The 26,222-nt window shown below is 38.1% G+C and overlaps 1 protein-coding gene across 1 annotated transcript in view; it reads left to right on the forward strand.

The window, feature by feature from the left end:
- Positions 1-26,222, forward strand: part of LOC124161372 — a 495,044-nt gene that overhangs the window by 386,880 nt on the left and 81,942 nt on the right. Inside the window, exon 4 of the mRNA XM_046537686.1 lies at positions 15,605-15,738. Within this exon, the coding sequence (XP_046393642.1) occupies positions 15,605-15,738 (134 nt within the window). The remainder of the gene's footprint in view (positions 1-15,604; positions 15,739-26,222) is intronic.

Here is a 26,222-nt window from a genome sequence, read left to right on the forward strand (position 1 = left end):
AATTATTTCATGCATTTATTCCGTAGTATGTTTTCTCGTACTTGTTTCTCTTTTACATGCTCCACGAAGTCATTTTTTGTTTAGAATTTTATTTTAGAGTGGAAAGGGATGTAAAATCTCATTCTCCTGTTTTTTAAGTTTTTATTATTTTTTATGTTTTCTCTTACTCGCTTTCGGATTCGCTGACCTGAAGCTACTGGAATAATTGAGGACCTTGGAAGCCATTGGGAATAAGTGAATTTTTTTGGAGATATTGCAGATAATGATTAGTGGGCTACACAATATTTTTGTAGCAAAGAGATATATGTAAATCACTGAATTTATATTTTTATGCTTGTAGCTGATGCACTTGTAACCCTTTGCCACAGCAGCATTGTGTAACCCACCAGCTATTCATTATCTGTGCTTATCTCAAAAAATGAAAAAATAACGTATACCCCTTAATTTCTAGGGTCCTCAATTTGATTACTCTGGTAATATTTTTGTGCAATTCCTCTACGAGGTGTTAGCATTGTTGTATGAGGAAAGGCTATTGAAGGAGAGAAGGGTTTGGATGAAGTGTGTATTTAGGGGCGGATGAAGTTCCTAGAGAGTGGGATGATTTATAAGCGGGTAAGGGGAGGATTCGGTTGTTGATAGAAGCAGTATTAGTAAACGAATATGGAACTGAGAAAAGAGAATAATAGGTATAGGAATGGAAGTCACTCTCACTCAGGCTTAAACCTTTACCAAGGACCCAATTTACGGTCGTTATCGGTGAGCTACAACGGCTACTCGATTAATTCCACCTTTTAGTGAAATGAAATGCAGACCTCCACCGAAGCCGTTAAGATTGGGATTTTTTCCGTGGTCGGAGACCCTCTACCGGTGTAGGCTCTCTCTGGGCTAAGATCAATCGCGATATCAATACCGTCATGATTCCCAGGGGTCAACCGATAGTTTGCTTTCTCTGTTGTTAGAAGCATTCTTTTTTTAATTTTTGGAAGTAATTTTTGTACACTGCGTTGTTAAGACTGATACTCATGTATGGTAATGGGTGTCTCTCTGACTTAGTGTTTCAACACAATGGTCGGTTAGGATAGGTGAGGGTAAAGCTCACCAAGTGCTAAGCCACAGGCTTATAAATTTTATTCATTCAGGGTAAGGGGACTACTTTCTTTCCACAGGCTTCTTCATAATTAGAGTTGCTACATCTACCCGTTTCATGGCTTGTTCCATGGCATGACACTGTTCACTAGATTTAATTCTTTCAAAAATGTATTTCGCTTTCGATTTCTCACTCATAATTTTTCAATACTTTCTCTAGCTTTTTATCCATTTATTTAGTGTTTTTTGATCAAAAACCTGAAGTTTTCACTCTCAAAATCTCAGTATCTTCCATTTTGGCTACTATCCATGCCCACTTAGCATGGCGCATTTGCGGAGAAGGAGCCGGAACTCAGTATTTTATTCAGTAACCTCACTCTTTATTTTTTTAATATTTGGTCACCTATTGCGAATCGTTCGCTTTGTTGTGTGCCATGCTGCAGAAAGGGAATTTTCATTAATGTAAAAAGGAAAACCTACTGCACGTGAATACGAATCTTCTTTTCGCTTTCAAACATCTGTTTTTTTTAGGAAATCATAATGCACCTCCACCCACAGCTTCCTCCATTCTGTCTGTAATCGATGTCTTGGAACGTAATCGTCTCTCGGAGATTTTGTTGAAATGCGCTGGAGGTGGAAGAGAAATGCATACATTAGAGATTGGGAGTCCCGCCGAGCAAAAGGCATTATTATTGAGGAGTCTGCATGGGTGGATGTAACCTGAATCGGATATTCCTTTCGGATGGCTCTCCTCCTGCACGGGAGGAAAGACTGGGATTGCGAGACGCAAGGAAATGGATCATAACCTCGCGGCATTTTGCTACGGTTGAGTTGACGAATTCACTTTATAACCTTCCGTCACTATTGGAATTCCTGCCGTGGCTACACTTTTCATAGCAGTGGTATTAAAAAAAAGGCTGCCCTCACGGAAGAAAACCTTCAATTTTATCTATTGTGACGAATCCAGACAAGTGAGGCGCCTACTTTCGGCCGAATTCGGAAGTAGAGCTCCGAGGATAACAAGAAATTATCCTAAGAAACCACGTTGACATATCAATGGTATTGTTGGGTATCTTATGATTTATCTTGTTATTTTGTTGGTATTAAGCCATCATTACGTCGTAAGTAATATATTTTTTGCATTCATATTTATGCATAAAACCTTTTAGTTTCCATTCTTTGCTACAAATCAATATTAACTATGACGTGTGGGTTTAAGGCGTTTATGGTAACAAACTTACAACACCTTTTTCTTTTCTACCCTACTTCGAAGATTGAAAGGCGAATTAAATCGATTAAAGATATTTAGGCGAATGAGGTAGGAATATTATAAATTAAAAAAAAAGTAAATCAAAGTGAATAGGCCTTTTTGGGGCTATATGAAGGAAGCTCAATTTGGGTATGGGGTGAGGTGGGGGCGATTTGGAAAATACTCATTGAAAATCTACTTTTACCGGTTGAATACTCAAACAATAATTATTGATGATTTTCCTATTAATACTTTATTATAATTATTCTTGATTAATTACAATTTTTACAAGTCACGCTCGCTCCCCCCAGAGTCACCCACTGTGCCATGTATAACTCTCCCCTAAGGCAACCCGAGGTTGGAAGTAGTTGACTCTAGCCTCCCCGCCTCTCTCGTGCTGTAGACGGTTTCGACCTCGAGTATCACAATAGAGGTCTCTCCATTCGGCCATTAAATATGTTATCACCCACCGAGTATTTCAATGAGTTCACAGAAGTCATCACTCGCGTCTAGGGCTTGCATAGCGATCCGAGTTTCACGGAGAAATAAGCTATAACTGTGGCTGTTAACCGAAGCTTATATTAGTCATGCAATTATTAAATTATTTTACTTGTTTAAGTAGCTTTGCATTGAGTTTTTCCGAGTTTGTTAATCCAGCCCAGATTGTACCTCTCTCTACAGTTCTCACTTAATGGCTACTCTCTTTATTTTCCTAATCCTATTCTCTTCCTTCCCCTCCCTCCCTTACCTAACGTACTTCCTTTTAACACTGGTTTTATGATCCCCTCCCCGCTCACTACGTCCGAACGTTCTGTCTCCTTATTTCTTGTAGTAGTTATCCCTCCTCACCCACAATGTCTAGCAGTTCGTCTTTCATCTTCATATTCGTCCATTTCACTTCACCCATTCTTCTCCACAACCATATCTCAACAGCCCCCAGTATTTTATCGTGCTCCTTCCTGTATGTCTACCTGTTGATATGCTCTATCAGGACTCCCACTCGGCCGTGAAAACCTTAAAACCGTGAATAAGACGTGAATTTCATCTACCGATGAAAAAAAAAAAACTGGAAAAAGCCGTCATTTCTTCATAAAACCTTAAAAATCTCTCAAATTTGACTGTAGAACTACGATTGACAGAACAAAAGAAAAATCGTTGCAGAAAAGTTTCTCGGGTTTTCCACCGGTTGATGTCGTCCATGTCTCCCGACGTTTCGATCCGCGACTTGCTGATCATCCTCAGGGGATCTTCCGAATGCCGTTCTTCAAAATTTTTTCCGTATATATACACTCCCTCCGAGTTCAGGTGTAACCTGATTGGTTCACGCTTGTGGAGGTTTTCCCGCCATTTTTGTCGTATATAATGGACTTCATTATTGGTCTCCAAGCATTGCTGATTTGGAAACCAGTGTCCCTGTTGAAGTTGTTGCGGTTGATGCGGATCTGAATGGCTTCCTTGACAAGGCGGTCCCAGTAGCCATGTGCTCGGCATAGCAGTTTCGTCTCCTTCCATTGTATGGCATGGTCTTCGTTGATGCTATGCTCCGCCACTGCAGACTTTTCCGGTTGGGCCAGCCGTAAGTACCTTTGATGTTCCTTCGTTCTAGTTCTAATGAAGTCCATTATATACGACAAAAATGGCGGGAAAAACCTCCACAAGCGTGAACCAATCAGGTTACACCTGAACTCGGAGGGAGTGTATATATACGGAAAGAATTTTGAAGAACGGCATTCGGAAGATCCCCTGAGGATGATCAGCAAGTCGCGGATCGAAACGTCGGGAGACATGGACGACATCAACCGGTGGAAAACCCGAGAAACTCTTCTGCAACTGATACGCCGGGAAAACCTAAGATCATACAAAAGAAAAATGGATTCGTCGATCATATTTCAAGTTCAGTCAAGCGCAGACACTTTTCACGCCTTTATCTGCACACGTGTATTCGAAGCGCAGTAATTGCTCTGTGTGCCATGACGATACATTGACCTTAAACCTGTGATTGGAAGACCGGTAACCAAAGCGTTCCTTAACCCTGCCGCAAATTCAGACACTTCGTAACTGCCACCCTGCTGCCTCCATTTTCTCACTCACAACCCTTAGCCGGCCCTGAATTTTTTTTCTAACTATAGGTGACGTCTTCCCACTGTCCCTATCTGGGATTTTTCTTCCTCATAGAAAAATTCTCCCCGGGATGGTGGTAGTAAAATTGCGCACGCATGGTTTCGCTAGGTAGGGCCTCTTCTGCTTCCATAGCATTGGAGTGTTTTAACCCTATTCCACTCCCTTCCAACCCTTTCCTTTCCCTGGAGGCGTCGGCGGGCTCCGATCGCGACGGTGTCTCCATCCTTTTTCCTTCCACTCCAGCCCCTCCCCGGGTGTCCTGGCGTATAAGCCTCGGGCCTGGTTCCGGGCCCCGGTGGTTGTAGCCTAGAAGAGCTCCCCTTGAGCTCTCATGAGTTTCTATAGGTGACGTCATCAGAGATAGCACTTTCATTGCTGCGTTTTCATTCATGGCGTCTATCGCGTTTTTTTTAGTTAACGTGCGGCCTGTGATAGTTACATGGTCAATATTTATATCGAAAATGGTTTATCAACAGACCGTGAATTTGAGGACATTTAAATCGTGAAAACTTAAAAAAAACGTGAATTTTATAATTTATTTAGATTGGGGTTCCCTTACAATCATGCACCTTCTCATTTTTTTTAGAGAATTTCAAAAATTTGGAACATTAAAAATTGATGGTTTGAGGCGTAACTTTGTGAAAGCGATTCATTATGAAAAATGAAGAAGAAGAATCCCCTGAACCTCCCCTTCCACCTGCCATACCCTCCCTAAGGGATCCTCCTCCCCCTAACTTCTTTCAGCCGTACGACTAAGTTCTTTCCCCCTCCCTCATCTCTGTTGACCAATCCGTTCAACCTAGATACCTTCCTCCCTCCCCCTCATAGCCTGGTATAAATTGATGTGATGGACCTCTGTATAGTTCACCTGATGATGACGTCTTACGTTGAAACCATGGTCGTGTAAATGTGTGAATAAATATTTCATGTGAAAGCAAAGAGTTTCTTCTTTTTCATTTTTCATTGGAACCTCTATGTCCCTTGGATCTTAATGGTTTAAGGATCCCTGAAATCACCGATTGTTGCCTCCGGCTGGAGATGATGATCAAGGGAAGGGAAGTGTCTTGTTAGTCGACCCTTTTTCGTCTCGTTAATGCAACCTGTGGCCTCGTATAATCTTTTCTCTGTCATCCCTGTCTCGATCCTCGTAATTTCATACCCTCACCTAATCCTTAATTTTATTCTTCTTCGTATCACAATGTCTCATAGTCTTCATCATTATCATCACTTTTATTCTATCATTTAAGACAGGTGAAGAGGACGCATCAATCCCGCTCGAACTATATTTTTGGTGGCGTATTACCCGCTCATTACCTGTAGTAATGATCTTAAGTTCTTGGAGTTTAGGCCAAATAATTCAAAACTAAATTATAATTAAAACTTAGTTAATTTAAAATGAATTAAATTTGAACTTAGTTAGGTAATAACATAGTTACTATATCAATAATCAATCCTGTGAAAATTGGGTGTGTCAAAATTCTTGTGTCTTCCCTCTTTTTATTTATTTTTTTAAATTATATTATTGTAAAAAATATATTTCTTGTAGCCTTTTAATTGTGTATCAATATTTTTCAATATTTTTTTTATTTAAAGCCCTGAGTATGGTTTAAAATAAACCGAAACGTAGCCAAATTACTTTTTAATTATTTGGCCTAAATTCCAAGAACTTAACATCATTATACATAAAAGGTCAAGACAAAAAAATATCTAATCACTTGTAGTTTCATTCTTTTTTCAGGGTGTCTAAAATCAGTCATCCTTGGCACCTGTCTTATTGTCCGACGGTTCAATTCCATAAAATAAATAGACAAAACATAGCTAAACTTGACTTGGTCCATTCACTGTGAAAAAGCCTCGCAAGATAGCAAGAGACAGAAAATGATAACAATAACAGTAATGATAATAATACAGAAGTAATTTTATCATAAAATATAACTCGAAAGTTTTGTTTCCCTTTAAATTTTTTGTTCAGATTTTTTGACTACATGAAAGCATAACAGAATTTCAAACCTAATTTTAAACAATATTTGGCGTATGCACGTTAAAAATAAATATTGTGAATAATAGTGAAAATTGAAATAGAGTCTAAGAAAAAAATTTAAAAATTTCATGCAAAATACGTACATTTTAAAGAAGAATTATACATTTCATGAGTATACATGATATATTCGTGCTTTTTTTATTTTGGAATTTAGAAATTAATCGACGAAAATTTGACGAATAAATCGAAATTTCTAACCGCAATAACCCATTCCCACTAGTTAAAAGGAAGAAGTGTCCATGAACTACGGTATAGCTGAGCGTTGAAGAATTGTGCCAGAAAACGAGGATAATAATCTTTGCTATTCAAGAGTTTTATTCATTCTCAGTTTTTGTCCACATTCCTTACTTACCCTTCTTATTCTCCGAAAGATTTCCTCGGGTTTCCCTTTTTTCTTAAACCTAGGCCATTTATCAAGGGTGGCATCCAAGGTGTTCGAGGGATTTCCTGTCATATGTCTTGCGATGCTAGCTTTCGCCATATTTCAAACTTTGTGCGGTTGAACGGCCGACGGTGAAGCAGTAAATGCGGAAAGTTTAATGAAGAGGCAGCGATGTGATTCTTAACTCCTTAACATTAGTGCACGAAACTCGTTAAAATCGTTTCAAACTCACTCTGATGAGAAATTATGGAGTTACGGGTAGTTTCCCCTGTGTATTTGACGTGAATGATAATTGACGTAAGCATTTACTTTGTTCGTATTCATAAATTTTCTCATTCCTTCACTCTTTAGGGAAACACGGAAGTGGAATTAACTTAATTGAATACGATGTTGGCTGAAGGGTAAAACTGGTCATCTATAAGAGGCATGTATAGTGGAAATCTTCGGCTAAGATACTTTTTAAATCACCGATAAATTGTCCCTGAATTGAGGCCGAAGGTATTCAGTTTTTTCTCAATTGTTTTTACTTACACCATATTCTTGTAGAAGGCGAATACCTTTTTTGTAGCGAGCGAATCCATTGTTTTGATTTTACGTAGAACATATTCTGATTTTATATTTAGTAAAATAATCGTTTTAATGAAAAAATTCTGAATTTAATCAGATGCCACTCTCTTTTTTATTGTATCATCTGCTTAGCTTTTTGTGTTCCCGTATTTCTTCAATATAATTACCGTATGTAAAATAAACCAGTTGGATTTGGAATCGCACGCTTTCCACTGATTTTTCCATGGCTTAATTTTTTTCAGTTAAGCACCGATATATTGATCTTGTTTAAAAATCAGCGTTCTTATATTGATCATGGGTTAGGTTCGATGCATTCGATGTTTTTTATCTGCCAATGGAGACAGAAGATCTCAGTTCAGGAGCATTCCTAAAGACGAGCTAACGCAGTACACTATACTGCAAGTACTATTTAAACAAACGAGTAAAAAAGACAAATCAAAGCTCTCCACAACCACCTAGTTATTCCATTACGTGACCTTTTAGTGCAAATTTCAAGCGTCCGCAACTTTAGAGATCAGTAATTATCAGTGGCGGATCTAGAGAGGGGCTTGTGGGGGGGAGCTACAGTTCCCCTTGGATATCCAATTTACACTGTAAAAAATGCTGTTCAGTTGTCGAATATATACAGGAGAGGAGAGCCCTCTAACCCATCGTCCCTACTCTGGACCCGCTGCTGGTATGTATGTATCATCTATCCTTGGCAGACTCAGCTTTTGGGGATAGGACTAAGAGTAGGAGCTGCACTCAAGTTTCTTCACGTGGTAAGGTCTTCTTTTCAGAAGGATTGGTTATAATTGGGCTATAAATTAACTACGTATTCCCACGGCAATGTATAACTTAGATGGTATTCAACCTCGCCACTGTCTGCTTCCAATTCTTCCGAACTTCGGAATCCTCCTCGCTGACTCTCATTCTCCTCATATCAATAATCACCTCATCCTTCCACCTATTTTTTGGACGTCCCGGAGTTCGTCCTCCATCAGGGTTTACTGTCCAAGCCTGTTTTAATAGGGTCTCTTATTCTCGTCTTAAAATGCGCCCTACCCATCGCTATCTCCGGCGTCAGCTACAACCTCTGGTAAATAGGTCCCTGATTTCCCTATTATGTTTCATTCTTCAAGTTCCATTTTCTCTTGTGGGACCGAAAACCTTCCTTCACTCTTTATTTTTGGAGGTATTTTGCTTCTTTTCCGTACTTTAGTCGATAACTCATGATTCAGCTCCGTGGATAAAGATAGAGTATACTGTAAATTAGCCTAGGAGAGTTTCAAAAAAAAGTATAAATACTCTTCATTTATAGCATCGTTTGTTTTTATCAAATATTATCTTGGGCCGTAACTCAATTTGGTAGATTCTTTAGATTAGAGATTAATATTGAGAATAAAATGAAAATCTAAGTGAAAAGAGGTGGCCCCGCTTTCAGATATGTTTATGATATAATGTAACTAACCCCCGGGTAAGGTTTTCCAAGGATAATGGGAAGCCGCGGAGCAGGGTTCATCTCAAATCTGCGGTAACATCGTCTTCGTTTAAAATTTCAGCTCGACGATGTTTATTTTGGCGAAGGCTTTTTGAATACCGAAAGCTTCCAAGCGAGCCGTGTGGGGCAATTACTTTGCCGGTCGATAATTGAGGGTCAGGTGGTTTTGATGGAAAGTAAACTTTACTCTTGTCTGAGTGTACGCTGATGACTGCTGTTGCAGTTAATTCCTCCACGTGCCCTGCCGGAATAACAAAATTTAATTACTTCCGAGAATCAAATCATTCTCAGGAATAAAAGCCGTGGGCAAACTTGTGGCAAAAGAGAAAATAAAACAGACTGTTTACCATCTCTTTTTGTCCATCAGCGAAAGAAAAATGTGTGTTTAACTTCAAGAAATTGCGCCGCACAACGCAAAATGTCCAAGAATATACAAATTAATATAATTTCGAATATTTAGTCGTGTTTTTATCTTAAATTAAACGCCCTTTTCATATTTCTGAAAAGCACGGTATGTTTTAGTTAAACTGATGCTGTATATTTTATTTGTTATTCATTTTATATATTTGTTTGCTAGTAATCAAGGGTCATCTATTGTGAGGTTCTAGCAAAAACGGAACATTGAATTCTTGGGGTGACAGGAGTTAAAAATATCTGTATCAACACAGAATTATGATAGTTGTTGTTAATTAGTTTCCAAGTTTGTAATATTGTAAAACAATATCTGCATATATGAAATCGTAAATGAATGCATTCAATAACGCATGCATACTCATCTCTAAAATATCTAACAGTTTCTCCTTCACTCCTGTAAAATGAGCCTCAAAGTATATACGTGATGGAATAGTCATACTTTTTCATTTCCGCTGAAATTTTATTTGAAACTCACATCATGCTTTTCAGCACACGTTGACGTATTCATGTTCTTCTGTGAGATGAAATACGTCGTTCGAGTATCAAATGAAATTTCAGTGGAAATTACAAAGTTGGATTATTACAATATGATTTTTCAACATGTCCATCCGGGTTACTTCTGAAGCAACCAATTTTACTCGAAAGGGATAAATGTCTTAAGCCATTCCCTATTTGCTCACAAAAAGCGGTCCTTTATTCACCTACTATCTATCCAACTCATTGTCAGTAATAGCGAAAAGACTTTAGACCCCCAGCAGAAATCCTCGAATATAAGTGGAATCGAGAAAGGAACTGCCCAGCTTATCCTAAATGTTTCATTATTCACACACCCTTGCCTTAGGCCGGGGTGAGATCTATCCTCACCAATTCAAACCAACCTCTAGGTTTAATCTTTGGGTGTATATAACTTGTTCATTGGGTGTTATTTTGATGCACGTATCTCATCTTAAATGTGTTATTATATTTTTCTGAATGATCATAATTTATTGAATTTTGACTTATTGCTCTTTTGAGTCGTTATTTAATTATTTCAGTCTCTTTTAATATTCAGCCGTAGCGCCACTAATATTTTATTTATACACTAATATTTTTTTTACTGAGCATAACCTTTCATTACTTTATGCTGCGATCACCTGAGGCGATCAATCTCAAATCGGAATGGATCCCCTGAAATCCAATTTTGTACGCAGATGGCCTTGCGGCTGAGTATGAACGTAAATTGAGAAGTTAGGGTACGACCGAGGGTTGGGGTGGGTAAGAATATTTGAGCGACATAAACCTCCTAAGGAGCGCTGGAAGCGAGAATTCAGGAGAAGCTTTTCCCGCACTTCTTCTCACTCTGAGCGAAAGTAAGATATACCTCGCAAATTTATTCGTCAGGGTTTTTCCACTTTCCTCCGTCTCATCGCTCAGGATTTCATCATAGCAAGTCCCTGGAACTGGTGCCCTAACCCAAAGAAGGAGTTTTTTCAAGGGGGGGAGGGAAAGATCAGTTAGCTGCCCCCCCTCCCCTTCTCCCTACCCTTCACCCTCACATCTAAAATATAATATCTTCGTTAGCCATTTTTTAGATTGATTAGTTAAAATTAGACACCGCATGTATGCTATTAAGAATTTTTATTTATGAAAAACACTTGTAAATAGCTCTTATGTTAACACACTTATTCATATTTAAACATTATTACTCTTGCGTCTAAAAACACATTTCTTCATCTTCATATCACACATTAAATTTCACATCGAAAATGATATTGATAATATTAATACACTAAAATAGACTCATACTTGACTAACACAAATAATTTGTATGCATTGTAACTCAGTTGCTTCTACGCAAAAATTTGTTTATATGTAATTGTATTGGTCGCGTCTTAAAATGAAGAAAATGATTTGGTTCAGAGTGTCAGTGTCATAAAATTGATATAATGCGCAACATAATCAAATAAAATAATACAGTGTTGATTGAGGCATTACAATTTTGAAAAAAAATTATTTATATTAACTTTTCAAATTTTGCCGCCCCCTGAAATCTGCCGCCCGGGGCACGCGCCCCCCCTACCCTGCCTGTTCCAGGTATGGGCCCTAACCCCTTCATCTGACTCAGCATATTTTTCCACCTTAATGTTTCTCCTCCCAACCCTCATGCATATCCATCCCTCGTGATCTTTCCACTATCACTCTTCATCCTTCTCGCCCTCATATACCCACCGGCGCCGTCTCCGAAAAAAAAAAAACATTTCGCAAAGTTCTCGCATCTAACGGGCACTTTCCCATAGTGAATCCATCGTGATGGAAAACCCTGAGGAACCCTTTTTCGAAGCGGGTTTCCGGGTTTTACGTTATGACTCAAATTTTATGACTTAATTTTGTCGACGTATCTCGCAGCCGCCCATATTGCCGAGCGTGAATGAATTCGATGATGGATGCTTTTTGGCGGAAATAATTTAAGGACCAGAGTTATTTTTTTGTCGGGCGGTATGCCAGAGTTGAAGGAGAAGTGGACTGAAAGCAAGACCGTTACGAGACTGAAAGTTTTTGCATGTAAAAGACTCTTTCTTTTTCAAGCATACGAAGTATTGCGTTTGTTTTCGGGGATCGGGTTGGTGTGGTGGCTAGAGTGTTGGCTTCCCACTCCTTGTGCTCGGGTTCAAATTCCGACGGTGGCATTGGATTTTCAGAGACTACCCGATCCCTGCTTGAATGAAATGTGGAGGACATTCCGAGCGCAACAAATGTAGGAAAAGTTTCCTAGCTAAAATGTAATTGCTATTACAGGCAGGGGCGGATCCAGGATTTTTTCTTGGGGGCACAAGGGCCTGCCAGGCAAATGATACTCTCATATTTGAAATTAAAAACAAGATGCAACAAATACTGTACGAAATGTTATATTTATTTTAACGTGAAAGTTATTTATATGAAATTAAATGATCCGTAGGTTCCGTAATACAAAAAACAAAACTAAGGTAATGATGAAAACTTTTTTTAATAATTTGGAGGGGGGGGGCACGTGCCACCGTGACCCCCCTCTAAAGTTGCCTACGATTACAGGAATGAAGAATGAATCAATAGTAGTAATGAGAAGTCTCCTTGATTTTCGTGAATCATTAGCAATTATTCCAGGGTCGGATTATCATTTGGAGAATGATTTACGGATGTTGAACTAGAATAATAGAACTCCACTCAAAAAATGAGATTACCAGATCCCTGCTTGAATGTTGTGTGGAGGGCACTTCAAGTGCAACGCGTCCGTCGTGTGGAACGTTATACTATGGTCCCCATGGCGCCTTTCGTCAGAGCAGACTAATGCCAACGCTGGGTTTCTCTCCACCCCTCCTTACCAACCCATCCCTCATGGCACAAATGATCTCAGCTGTCGGTCGCCCCCTCCAAATACTATACGTACCATATACGATTGTTTTCTGAAGGTGATTCTTGTAACAAGAAAATGCCGCTGGATCACCTAAAGTTCTAACCTGCTTTTGTATCAATGATATTTTAAAATTTTTCGGAGCGATAAAAAATATATTATTATTATTATTATCATATGAAGAGGAACGAGGTTTTATTCATTGTGAGCGGGGCTTGGGAACTTCTACACGAGATACGAGCCGAATTTTTCATTCATAACTACAGGAATTGAATTATTTTGGACAATTAGGGATACAAAACAACTTAAGTAATAAAAATAAAAGAAATTATGATAAAATTTCGAGGGGGGTAATGAACCATGTGACCCCCCTAAATACACGATGAAAGAACACAAATGGTAATTTCCTTTTGAACATAAATGGTAACTTTTCAATCCCAAAACTCTACAACCGATCATGGTTTTTTTGTGTCATTTTAAAGGTGATACAATCAGCGCTCTCTCAGAATTTTTACCCAGGCCAAGAATGGGAGCATATGGAATTGGTGTGAGGGGAGTGGGGGGTGGAAACAGTTTTGGTGAACAAGTGAATGAAGTGTAGCATCCTCATGACGTCAGGGTTTTGGCTTCATGGGGATGCGTAACTTATAAATGGTGAGTCAATACAAAATAAAACATCATCACAAAGTCCCTCCGGGCTATTCGCAATTTCGAATTTTTCCATGAAATCTAACTTAATCCCTTTGTCATAATTAAAAAGTGTGGAAATTACCATTTGTGTTCTTTCATCATAGATACATCGAACTTCCACCAAATCAAGCCTGAAACGATTTTATACCACCCTAAATCCGCTACTGATGCTTTTATACATTAGTCCCTCCTTTCTTTATCCCATTCACCATAACTTCGTTCCTACCTCCAGTGCTTCTTTCTTCAACTTTCCATGTATATCCCTCCCCCAAAAGAGATAAGGCGAATATCTACGTTGGAGGAAATGGAGAGGTTATCGCCTCAATATTATTTTCCTGCGAATGTCATGACAGCGTCGATTAAAAAGTCTTGTCTTCGAGTGTGCAGTTATTGGTTTAAGTTCGTAGCCTTATAATCCTCTCTTCACGGTTTGATAACAAAACCGTTGCCACGGTATCTCTGCTCCCCTTTTCTTCGAGGTCGTGTGTTGATCTGTCGGAATACTTGGAGGGGACTTTCCGACCTAATTATACTTCCGACTTATCCCACCTTCCTTCTTCTCATGAGCCTCCAGGGGAACTAGTTAGCGTCTGAAGTTGATGAACAGCTCGAAAGACTTGTGTTCCTCGGAGGGGTGTCAGGAATGGAGGTGGAAAATAAGGGATGATGTACCCTTGGGGATGAAAACTTGATCTTTCTCTAAACGGGGCGGAACGTGACTTATTGTTCATTATTCTCCTTTTTTGTTTTCGTATTTTATGAAGGGTTTTAATAATTGTATTCGTTTTATGAAAAATATGCCTTATCACACATTTTTTTCAGCTGGGTAAAGTGATGTCTTTTTATCTAATCAGATCTTTATATGCCGGCCTCAGTAGCGGCGGGTAAACGTTCCATCCTGTCAACCTTGAGGTCGCGGGTTCGAATCTCACCTGATTGAGTTTACATCACGCAGAGCAGGGACGTTTAAATGTCCAGAATTGTTAAATGTAATAGGAGTATTTTATAGTCTTAATTTCGCAAGTTAAATGAAGTTATTATTATAATTAATGATCTTGGTGTAGTGTGGGGCTCCCAATCCTGGGTTTTTAGATTCAAATCCCGGGTTAAGTACGATATATATTAAGTTTAATCCTTGATGCTTAATCTTTGGGCTGTAAGGGATTAGGTCGTGCAAATGGGAATTCTGTTGGACATCGTTTTCTGCGAAATGTTCATATGTGTAGCACAAATATCATGTTCATTACTTTGCTTTATAAGCATTTGGTATTACTATCATTATCAATGTACTAGCCCGGAAAAGGCGTGTGGTAAGATGTTTTTGGACATGGGTCGCTTATGTGTAAGAAAATACAATATTTTTAATTAAGGTGTAGGTTGTGATAAATAAGTCTACCTTAGTTCCACCTAGTATTAATTGAGTTCAGCACTTATGTTCTAAAGAAAAATGAACCCGTCTGTTCAGTAAAGTATCTCTTTTATCGTATCGTTTCCGGCCGAACTGGAAATATGGAGTTGTTCTAAGGTGATTTTTCCCCATGTCCTTCACACCCTCCATCGGGTTGAATTACTGAGCGTGTGATGTATGCATAAAATACTTTTTTTTCGATCGTTGGACGCCACGTGTCCCTGTCCCCAAGAATCCTCTTGACGATTTGATACATCTGCCCCGCTGTGAAGAGGATAATAACTAAGGCTGGACAAAATACAGGCCGAGGAGTATTTGAAATATAAAATACCGCTCCAAATGTTATTGAAATAAAAATTACAAATTACCTTTGTTTTGGGTATTTTGAGAAACAAACTATAAAAGAGTATTTTAAAAACCTTTTAAAATACAAAATACATTTGTATGGACACTAAGAGATCTTTAAAAAATATAGCCTGCCTTGGCACGTAATGGATAGTTGCAAACGTGAAGAAAACGATGATAACGAAAACGAAGTGGTATCTGAAGAATAATGTTACAGAAGTGTTATCACAACTATTTCAAAAGTATTTATAAATGCATTTTTATATTTTAGAAGCGGAAAATACCAAAAATCTCTATTTGAATTACAAAATACATTCAGATCGTGTATTTGAATTACCAAATACAAATAACAAATATATTTCAAATGCGTATTTTAAAACACTTGTACCTGAAATACTACTCAGCCCTGGTAATTAGCGTATCTAATTTTGAATCCGTCTCTTTTGTCTTGCAGGGAGATTCAGGTGGCCACTGGTGAATGGATGAACGAGTTCGTGAGGAGGCCGAGTAGGAGGCGTGACAATCGAGTTTACGTACCGGCATCGGATATCGTGAAGAGAAGCATAAGGAGATCCTGGACCATTTCAAGTAAGTGACTTTCTTAACTTCATAACTCCTTTAAATTGGCAGTTCACGCTCTAACACATTTAGACAAAATATTTATTCCAGTCATTGCGTTGGATTTGTATTAATTGTGCCAATGATGTCTACATCTACATAATACCCCGCAAGCCGCCTTAAAGGCGTGTGGCAGGGGGTGTTAGGACACCAGCCGTTTACAGATAAAAAAAATGAAGTGCTCTAACGAGGTTGGGACTAGCGTTTATTAAAGTCCTTTATGGTTCGGGGGAAAAACGAATTCCCATATCTATCCGTTCGGCAAAACATCTCTCTTTAATTTATCGCTTCTATCGGACCTGGAAATATAGTGTGGCTAAATGGATGATGATCTAGTCAAATGGAGACATTGAATTGAATTTATTCAGATTTTTTTAAGATTTCATTTTAATTTTTCTTCTTATTCTAATGCGTAATAGCGTCATGATTCAGAAATCAAATGAATTGAATGACCTTCGATTTCTATTGATGCTCACGTAAATAAAGCGCCTTTCTTTACTTGTATTCCGAGGTTTTGAAAAATTAAAGGCGAACAAATTTCGGCAAACTTCGATGGGAGGTATTATGTCTGATTGGCTTTTGACGACGATATAGTTTGTTCTCATGTTATTTAGTTCGATTGGGCATTGTATTTCCTTAAGATTTAATGCGAAGTAGAGTGGGAATTACAATAAGTTGAACCTTACGTATAATTTTATTTAATTTCAACTTATTTTGATTTTTTATGTTTATAATTAATGAGTTACTTATAAATCAATTCAACTGATTCAGGCGTGATATGGTGGAAATTCGGCGTATTGGATTAAGAAGACTTTACTTTTTTTCTGCAATTATATGATTGCGGTAAAGTGCAACTGAGCCTGCGGAAAGCAACTGTATTTCTCCCCTGCCCCGGATGTTTAAAATTTACCCGCCAGTGTTTTAAGCCTGAACCACACGATCATGTTTTCCGTCCCTCGGAATGATAGCTCCCGCGAAAGGTTCTCAGGGACCAAAAGAATGATCGCTCGACCCATCATTTTCTGAGTCGCACTGTCATTCCCACTGTCCCTTTTTCCGCGGCTTTTCCGTCACTTTACGAATTTACAACCGTCATTCAATTAAAAGCCAAGCGTGGCGTTACAATCGCTGCTAGCGTCTGTGAATTTTGATTGTGGGTCTGAAATGCCTGGCATTCTACCTCATATTTATGTGAAATACCTTACTACAATTTAAAATACTTACTACAATTATCTTAAAGATGTCTGTTTGTCTGTCCGCTATGCGTTTCCGTACGGCTGCACGGATTGCGACCAGAGTTAGTAAGTAGTTGCATCTCATGTTCCAAATCCCGTAGTGCTACTTTCGGTTTCGTTCTGAGCGTCGTTTTCTCATTACAGTTTGTTACGTTATGTCATACAAATTCTGTGGTTGGACATCCTGCAGAATAGGCACACTTCTCAGCTAGCTCAAAGGGAAAACATAAAAATCCTGCCATGTAACCATTAATTCCAAGGTTCCCACTTATCTGGGTACTATACTTCCCGAGCAACGCCGGGTGGCCAATAAGTAACTTGTAAATGTTAACATAATTTTATTAGTTAGTCTTGATAATGACGGTGTAAACGTTGAAACTAGTGGACAGGTTAAATAAATTTTGTGGAATAGTACTGTGTTTTTGTTTCACCATGAATAATTTTATTAGTATTTAATATGCATTTTTTTCCGTTTCCAATCATAATACTGAATTTGAGTGTGTCAAAGTTGGCCTCAGCGTGAACTCGCTGCGGAGTCACTCTGAGCGCTCTTGAAAATTCAAACTCTTAAGCTCCTCTAAACTTTGCACCGGTGATCTGCCCTGCTTTTAATTCAAATCCCGCTCTTATTATCCTCCTCGAGAAAGGAAAGTCGCTCAGTTTACGGCGCTGCCGTCGCTGGAGGAATGAATCTCAAACAACTGGCGCGACATCTAACCGTCGAAGGGAAAACTTCTTGCTCCTCAGCTGGCGATGAGAACTCTACGATCGCCTCACCTCATTTTCTTTCCCCTCATCCAGTCGTTCTTTTTTTCTCGTGTGTTTTTTTGCTCTATTCTCTGTAACCCATCCCACACCGGTTTTGCGCTAGGAAGCCACGAGTTTTCGCTCTACCTATAAAGACTTGCATGGGATATTACGACTTTTTAAGTTTTTTTCATAAGCTTCTTGCACAGCTCTTCAAGATGCCCTTTTCTTTATTCTCCACTATAGTTTAACGTAAGTGACTCATGCCAGTTTAGAATTGCCGGCCTCTTTGGCTGCCATAAAGTAAGTCCCCGCCTATAAAAGCGAAGGGATCGAGTCCCGACTGGGTAGGTTTGCTGCAAATGAGAGCAAGGTGGTTCGTTGATGGGTTATTGTTAATTTGTTGAAAAACTGCGATCTATAAGGCCAATATTTGCTGCTTTTGGTGGTATGATAATTATTAGTAAAAAAAAATTTAAAAATACGTGTAATCATTCATTTATCTCTCACAAATAAAAGTTTGTTTGAATATACGGAAATAAAAAAATATTCGTGATGAAGGAAACTCTTCTACCGCAGAATGGTTTTGTAACGGAATAAAAAGTTTTAAAATATTGATTTATATGTATATCTCCTATGTATTCTTGTGTTATTATGGGTCTGCAAGAGAAGAAAGTGGGGAGGAAAATTTGTCTTAACTTAGATGAAGAATGTGGGTAAAATGACCTAAAGCAGTCCTCATAATAACATCCATTATCATTGGCATTCAAAAAACCACGAAATTTTCCCTTTCCATTGGTATAATGTGAGTAAAAAACGCATAGTCACGACATTTCAGAAGAATTGATTTCAAAATTAGCCGTCAAGTTTGATCCCAAAAATGTCGTTACGTTTAAAATACACATTCATTCCCTCACGTTTTAGGTGCGTGCCCCTATTTTTTAATTGAATGGAACGCCTACAAAGCAAGAGGGAAACAGTGTTACCGCATCACCGGCGCGGGATGGCAGGTATTTCAGACCCCGTTTATAGTTTCTCTATCCCCTTTCCCAATTCATAGCGGCTGAACTTCGCTCTTTAGCATGTTTAATTTTTCGCGTACTTATCTTGTTCGTGGAAGATACCAATGATATCATTCACTAACTTAATATTCAGTCGATTGTGGTCATCATCGCTGGTCACCAATCCTAAGATTGGTTTGACGCAGCTCTCCACTCAATTCTCCTATCAGCCCATCTTTTTACACCTACGTATTTCTTCTCTTTCACACCCTTCTTTACCTGTTCCATACGTTTTGTTCGAGGTCTTCCTTTTTCCATTCTTGCCATCCAATTGCCCCTCGACGATTGTCTTCATCAGGCAATCATGTCTCAAGAAATGGTCCATAAGGGTGTTCCGTCTTCTTATTATATCAAGGTTTTCATGAGACATCTCTTCTCTCCTACTCTTGTTAGGAATGGCATAATTTAAAAATTGAGAGATCCGTGTTTATCCGTTGTTTGATTCGTAAGCTACCTGCGTAGGCTACCTACTCCAAGTAGGTGGCACTGAGGTGGTTAATATTTTTCCAGGTTTTTTTTTCTGTTTGAGGCCTCTGTCAGGATGTCGAGTGACCGGTTTACCAGGGGAATTGGGAATTATGCTTGACTTTTTTTAGTCCCTGGATTTATCCATGAATTATAAATGATTTTTTAAAATCAATCTGTAAATTCAAAATATTTTGTCTCAAATTCAGCACACACAAAATTTTTTGTGTCCAACTTACAGTTTCTGGCTTAAAATGTGTTTTTCGTGTTTTATTAAAGACAATTTATGTATATCAAGGCTTTACAATGCATTTATTGCGTTTCAAATTGCACGATATGAAAACTTGTATTTATATATCTAACTCTTTAAATGATGACGAATTTATTGAGGTACGAAGTGAGACATTGGTAAATCAAGTGTAACATTTCTATTACAAAGTGTACGTCTTATGTGGCCTCATCTGGGCCTGGTTAAATAAACCACAAGTCAAGTCTTATAAATTAGGAACGTAAATACATAAATATAGTATTATTTAAAAGAAAAAGCACAGTTTTCAAATTCTTAATGTATCGCAGTAATCACGTAAATTTAACCTTGACTTTTTTTTTTAATTTCCCTGCGAAACCTGATGTTATGCGTGGATGTTCCTGCTTCAATTGGCTGGACTGGAATCTTAATACTGGACCCTGACTGTGAGCCGCCACCGTCGAATTTTTACCTTCGGCGCTCACGTCTAGGTTTCTCACGGGGCGGGGGAGGGGGGGGGGTCGCCCTGCGTTGGGCCAATGGCCAAGGAGAAGCCGACGGACTCGAGTCGTGCCCAGTGCCAAACCATTCCGCCGTGGAAGAGTGCCGCGTCACGTACGCGAAGGGACGTGATTGCCGGGGTAGAATGCGGTGTAAACACCGGTTACCATGGGGAGGGCAGAGGGATATATAGAGGGCGTGCACCCCTGTACTCAAGTCACCTGGCGAAAAGTCACGTGAAGGTGTTGCTCGCGGACAACAATGATGTCACTATCGTGCGATGATTCAGTATTAAGAGACGGTGCCTTGCGTGCGTGAGAGGCTAAGGAGTGTGTAGCGTATAGGGGAGGAGATGCATAGTTTCCTAGTGACGTAATGGCTATTCATTGGTTCAGCAGGTCCGCGGGGTTCGTTGTCCCCCTTGAGGCTATATCCCCATGACCTTTACCGCTCGTCACTTCCATTAAATATAGAAGACGGATCATGCGATAGTCTTGTGATTCTTTGAGAATTTCTTGAAATGTACTTGCAAACGCCTCAACGCGCTCGACTTCTCCGGTTGAAGGTTATATGCGTGTAATCGAGAGGATAGATGACGTGCCAAATCTTAATGGGGTGCCCTCCTAAAATTAAAATAGTAATTTTTTCCGTGTGTACATAAGTAAGTTAAAGTTAGTAACGTATGCAAAATGTGACTTAATAATTCTCAATATTATTGTTGCTACAGAGCTTCAAAGTTCCCGAAAATTACTAAATTATTTCGCGCTACAAGAACGCCCTGTGACGTTAGAATGCGAGTAAACAGATTCGCTCCATGACAATATCAAACAGTAACGACGATAACAAACAGCTTCGACGATACTGGTTCATAACTTGAAGACTGTGTCAAAAGCAGTTTTGAATAGTTTTGAAGATTTTACGGTGTACGTATTGTTCAATGGCTGGCTTCGACTTCGTAAAGGCGCACTCTGGGAACATTCTGAAGGCAGATGAATTTATGGTCGCTTATTTCTTCTCCGAAAATGAAGATTTTTCAGCGCGCAGCTGCGAAGCCACGAAATTGATACGTAACATAAATTAAATCAACAACTCGTTCGCTAGTAATCTAGAGCTCAGTTTGTTTATGATTTAACCACGGTCATTTACTCATTGTTTTCAATGTGTACTGGGTGCAATATTGGAATATGTGCAATTAAAATTTTAGAAGTAAAGAGGAATACAAAGGAACATATCCGACGCAGAGGTCTGGAAGAGAGACGTATTTTTTGGTCTTCAGAAAAGTTGCTATTTTTGAGATACGTGTTGCTAGAACTTAGCCATCGTTATGTCCTTTGGTGATTTTGAAAATTTTCGATGAAAAAACTGCTCCAATGATGTAATCCGAAGCGGAATCATATTTTTGATAATTAAGATGTACGACAAGTGTACGAGAAAATTGAAGCAAAAAAACAACTCTTTGTTTTCAAAGTATGCTTCTTTTTCAGTTTTATGTATTTTTGGTTTTTAATTTCAATTGAAATTTTAACAATTAAAAAAAATTGCTATGGTTTTTTTTTACTCTCCAGAAAAGTTGCAATTTTTTTTTAGATACGTGTTGTTAGAACTTAACCATCGTAATGTTGTGAATGGTGATTTTGAAAGTTTTCACAGAAAAAAACTGCTTTAATAATGTAATGTGAGGCAGACTATTGGTGAGAAATGAGAGGTACGGGAAGCGTAGCTGGATAGTTGAGCTGGAAAATGTTTTCGGGGAAATCGCTTTTAATATCATCCGGGTGAATGAGCAGAATCATTTGTCAGCATCGAATACACATTTAAGAGCGAAGTTTTAGTTCATATCAATTGGGCAGTGAAATATCATGGTTGTAATGAGAGTTAGGCGTAATGTACTTTGTAAATAAGTAAAAATATGGGCTAAATTTCCATTATATTTTTCAAAATCCTATGCTCTATTTTAACAACAACTGCTATTTCCGTCGAATGTTAAATTGAAATTTTACGATGCGTAACTATGCGATGAAATTATCAATGAAGCTAAGATAAAAAAATTATTTCACTACGAAAGAAATACTGTATTTAAATAAATGATTTGATATTAACATCTATTTACAAGTGATCTTCCTTAAAGTATTCTTTGCTATTGTTCAACCAATGGATAGCTTGTTTTCATGATAGGTATACTTCGGGAAAATACTGGAAATTTTTTAATGCTTGTGTATTCCGCTTAATTATAAGGAAACATAAATGGCTACCGAGTTTCTTGTGGTAATAAGTAGATATATGGTTTGGATAAAATATAATTTTTTTACCGGAGAATCAGTGCCATCCTTCTGCAAGTTTTGAAATGTTTACAATTTTATTTTTATTTCTTTATTGCACGAGATAAAATGATAATTTTATGCTATGATTATGATCACAGACTCCAATAATTGGTTTACCCTTGTTGCTGTTACGAGGATAATTAACTCATCTTTACGAGGATCTATTATGCATCATCCCTTAATGAATTAAGGCTTTCAGAATTTTCCGTTCATAACAATGAACTCAATCGACTGTGCAAAGCTCATAACACAGGAATGTAGCGAGAACCTCAAACCGAGGAATTTAATCCAAAAAAATTCCAATTATCGGATTCAGTTGAGAGACCAAATTGAAATTGAAATGAGGAATCCACTAGCAGCCATACAGATCATTTTCCGGAATTGTTCATAATATCCGGAGTACATAGGATGACTCCCGTTGGAAAATTAGCAGCGAAATTTTATAGATTCAGCTCTATAAAATAAATATGAGAAGTCGGTTAAGTAATTTGATGAAACATTTATTCAATGGAAAATATAAATTTAAGTCCTTTCAACAATGGTGGATGGCATGAAGATGATTTTGAACAAAGGGTTAGCAATAATCGAGTTTTCTCCCTCTTCACTTCACCATCGATATTCTGATATTTTTACTGCTGTTACACATTTTTTATTCGTGGAAATTGATTAGTATGTTATGAATTTGGAGTATGGGCGCAGATAAAATGTGTAAATTAAATTCAGGTTCACCGTTTTTTTAAAGACTTCGGCATTTTTCACGAATATATTTATTACAAATAATATGACGCCTACGATAGGCAGTAGCTTTGCTGGAAAACGTAAGTGTAAATGTGAGGAGGAGGTTGGCCAGAATTCTTCCATCAACATCACTGATATTTTAAAGAGAGGTTATTTCTTTAAAAGAAAACAATAATATATCCTTTGGATTATTAATCGTTTTACCGCAATTCATAAAATTATGTTAAAACATAGCTTACGTATAATCTCGATTTTTTCCGTGACCAGATTTCAGTTTTTTAGTCCTTGATTGATAGCATATTTTGCCTTTGAAGGGAACATTGAAAATCATACTCGTCACTACATTACTTTTAGTTTAACCCCATCATTTCATGAATCCGCCGAAAATTAGAAAAAAATTAAATAAAATTAAAAAAATAAAATTATGAAAGTTTGAAATGCTACGTTGATTTATGTAAATGTAGGTTTAAAATATTGTAAATTGCGACGTTGAGTTACGTAGTTATGAAATGGGAAATTGTGTTTACATCCATGTAATGTACTGGATGTTTCAGGATATATCTGCAATACTTCTGGAGTTGGTAAGGGAGACAAGTTTTAGCATTTTTGTCCATAAACATGGGGTCGCAATTCCTTAGTTACTGAGCGATGGCAACGCAAACTTTTTTTGGATGCTTTTTGCAGTTACAATGAAAACAGTTTTTCTTGGGTATCCAGTCTATTCGACATTTTATTTAATACCCTGAATTGTTAAGGAGCATTATATAATTAAGGTTGGTCGAAAGTGTGCGATTATAATTGCATGAAACAATTGATCTTTGAGCTTAAACAAACGAGAGGTTTAAGTAAGTATCAACAATGCGATTACACAATCTCACTCATTTTGAGAATAATTCTTTCAGGCTATGATAACCCCACATTTTCGTCCAACCTTAATTATGCAATGTTCCTAAAAAGTCTAACAGTATTAAATATAATGTCAAAAAGGCTGGCTGGATAGTAAAATATTTCCGTTAAGGAAGTCTCAGTTAAAACTTATACTACCCTTCTTTGAAGAGTAAAGAAGTTTGTTGTATTCGTTTTGCAGGCAAAAGAAATGAAACATAACGGAAAATACACATTTTCGTGTTTAGTTGCGTTTACATCGACGCCTTCAATTGTTGAGCATCTGCTCTTCAATTCCTTAGGCCTCAAAAAACTCTTTGTACTGCATTAACCACTCCTTACGTTAGACGTAAGGGGAAGGGAGTGGAAAAAGGCATAGTTTTTGGATAGAATGAAATAGATAAGCCTAATAGAGATCTGAAGATGGAGATTCAGTGTGGGAAGTCGGACAGACCGGAGCGTCATTGATAACATGTTCCAATTATAAGTACTATAACAGGTATTTACCCATATAGTTGTAGTAAATAGACAGTGATGCGAGCTCGTAACCCGTAACTTAAGATATCCGGCGGAAGTTGTGACCTTTGTCCTTTTCATTTTGAGTCATTCACTCTATTTTCACCCTCGTCGCAATACCTGTTGAGCTTATCTTCCTCTTGCACTGTGATATATGGAGTGGTTATCAGTGGCGGCGCGACGTTTACTGCTGTCTGTACTCGCTTCTTTTCTGAACGAAAGCTATCATTGCCTTGCTTCATCGGACAATTTCGCCTCGGCTACCATTTATGATGCATATTTTTTGCTTTTGCCGGCTAAAATTATAGGTATTTACCGGTGTTTATGCCCAAAATTCATAAATCTTAGTTATTTACGACTTACGAATAAGATCTTAACTTGTAGTGCACTTGGCCACCCTCACCTACGTGCTGTGGCGAGAAGTAAAGCCAATTAGTTTGCAAAAGTGGAGGATTTTTGAGGACAGATGCCATTCAATGAATGATTTTTTACTGAAAAATTGCCAATACGTACTCTAGAAGGTTATCTATTGAGAGTATTTTTGAGTTCAATGTCCCATTTGAACAATTCCAATTGTATTCAACGAAAAAGCATACGTGTTGCATGACTTCTAATGCTATGGTATTCTAGTCATGATTAACCTATATATCTATTATTTAGCAAAAATCGTCGAATTTACCAACAATGACTTCAATTACAAACAAAACTTACGTATTTGGTGGTACCCTTCAAATAACCTGCTGACTAACTTTCTGGAATTTAGAGGAAAGAGTAAGATAGGAAATTCAAGTTGGTTTGAAGATGATTCAGAGTGGATTTCAATGTATTCGGCATGGAAAACAATGTAATTTTATCGGACTCTAAAATGTTTCTGAGGATTCAAGTTCCTCTTATCATCAAGGAAGGTCATTAAGATCGAATTAATGTCTTTTTCTGGTAAAATATACGACAGATAAGATATGGCAAGAGATATATATCCTCACTAAGATATGCCGTCAATGAATATGTGATCGGAATACCGGTAAACAGGTGCGATTTCATCTTCATTCATAAAGTCAAGAAACTAAAGTTCCACATGGTAGAAATCCTATAAAATTCATTTTTTATCGGATAAAGCGTTAAAATCATGATTTTTATCATCCTCACATCTTTGATATTTTTTCGCAAGTTTCGTATTCAGCATGTATGCATTGACGAACTCGCCAGCATTCATTCAAAACAGTAATTCGTGTTTAGTGGCATAGTTTCACTTCAAAATGGTAGACCCAAAGGTTAGGACCAAAGCACTTGCAGTTCAATTTTTCTGGATACACTAACACCCCTTGCATAAAGAATTTCGATGAATGCCTCCAGTTCAGGTATTGATGTGGACCAGGAATTTCCTTGAAGAACACGATTAGCTTCTGCTTTGGTGGACTTACGTATGTGGAGGAGTATGGAATTATCAATGAACATACGCAAGGCGCTAGCAACTCTTTCACCGCTCACGTGACTTTTTGCATAGGAGGTTGGTCCAGCTTTTTCCTTCAGAGCATTATGCTGAGGTTTACGCCCAGGAAGAAAAGTGCCTGTGTCCGCTTTCAACCACACCTTTCCATAGGGGGTTGTGTGTTGGTTCTCTTTTGTTTCACCTGGGAACAAATGTAAGCATGTAACAGCTAAAAGGACTATCAAAATAAGGATAGATAATACTAGTGAAATCCATATAATAAACCTACCGTTTTGATTACTGCTGGCG

Source organism: Ischnura elegans, chromosome 6 (assembly GCF_921293095.1).
Source record: "Ischnura elegans chromosome 6, ioIscEleg1.1, whole genome shotgun sequence".
NCBI lineage: Eukaryota > Metazoa > Arthropoda > Insecta > Odonata > Coenagrionidae > Ischnura > Ischnura elegans.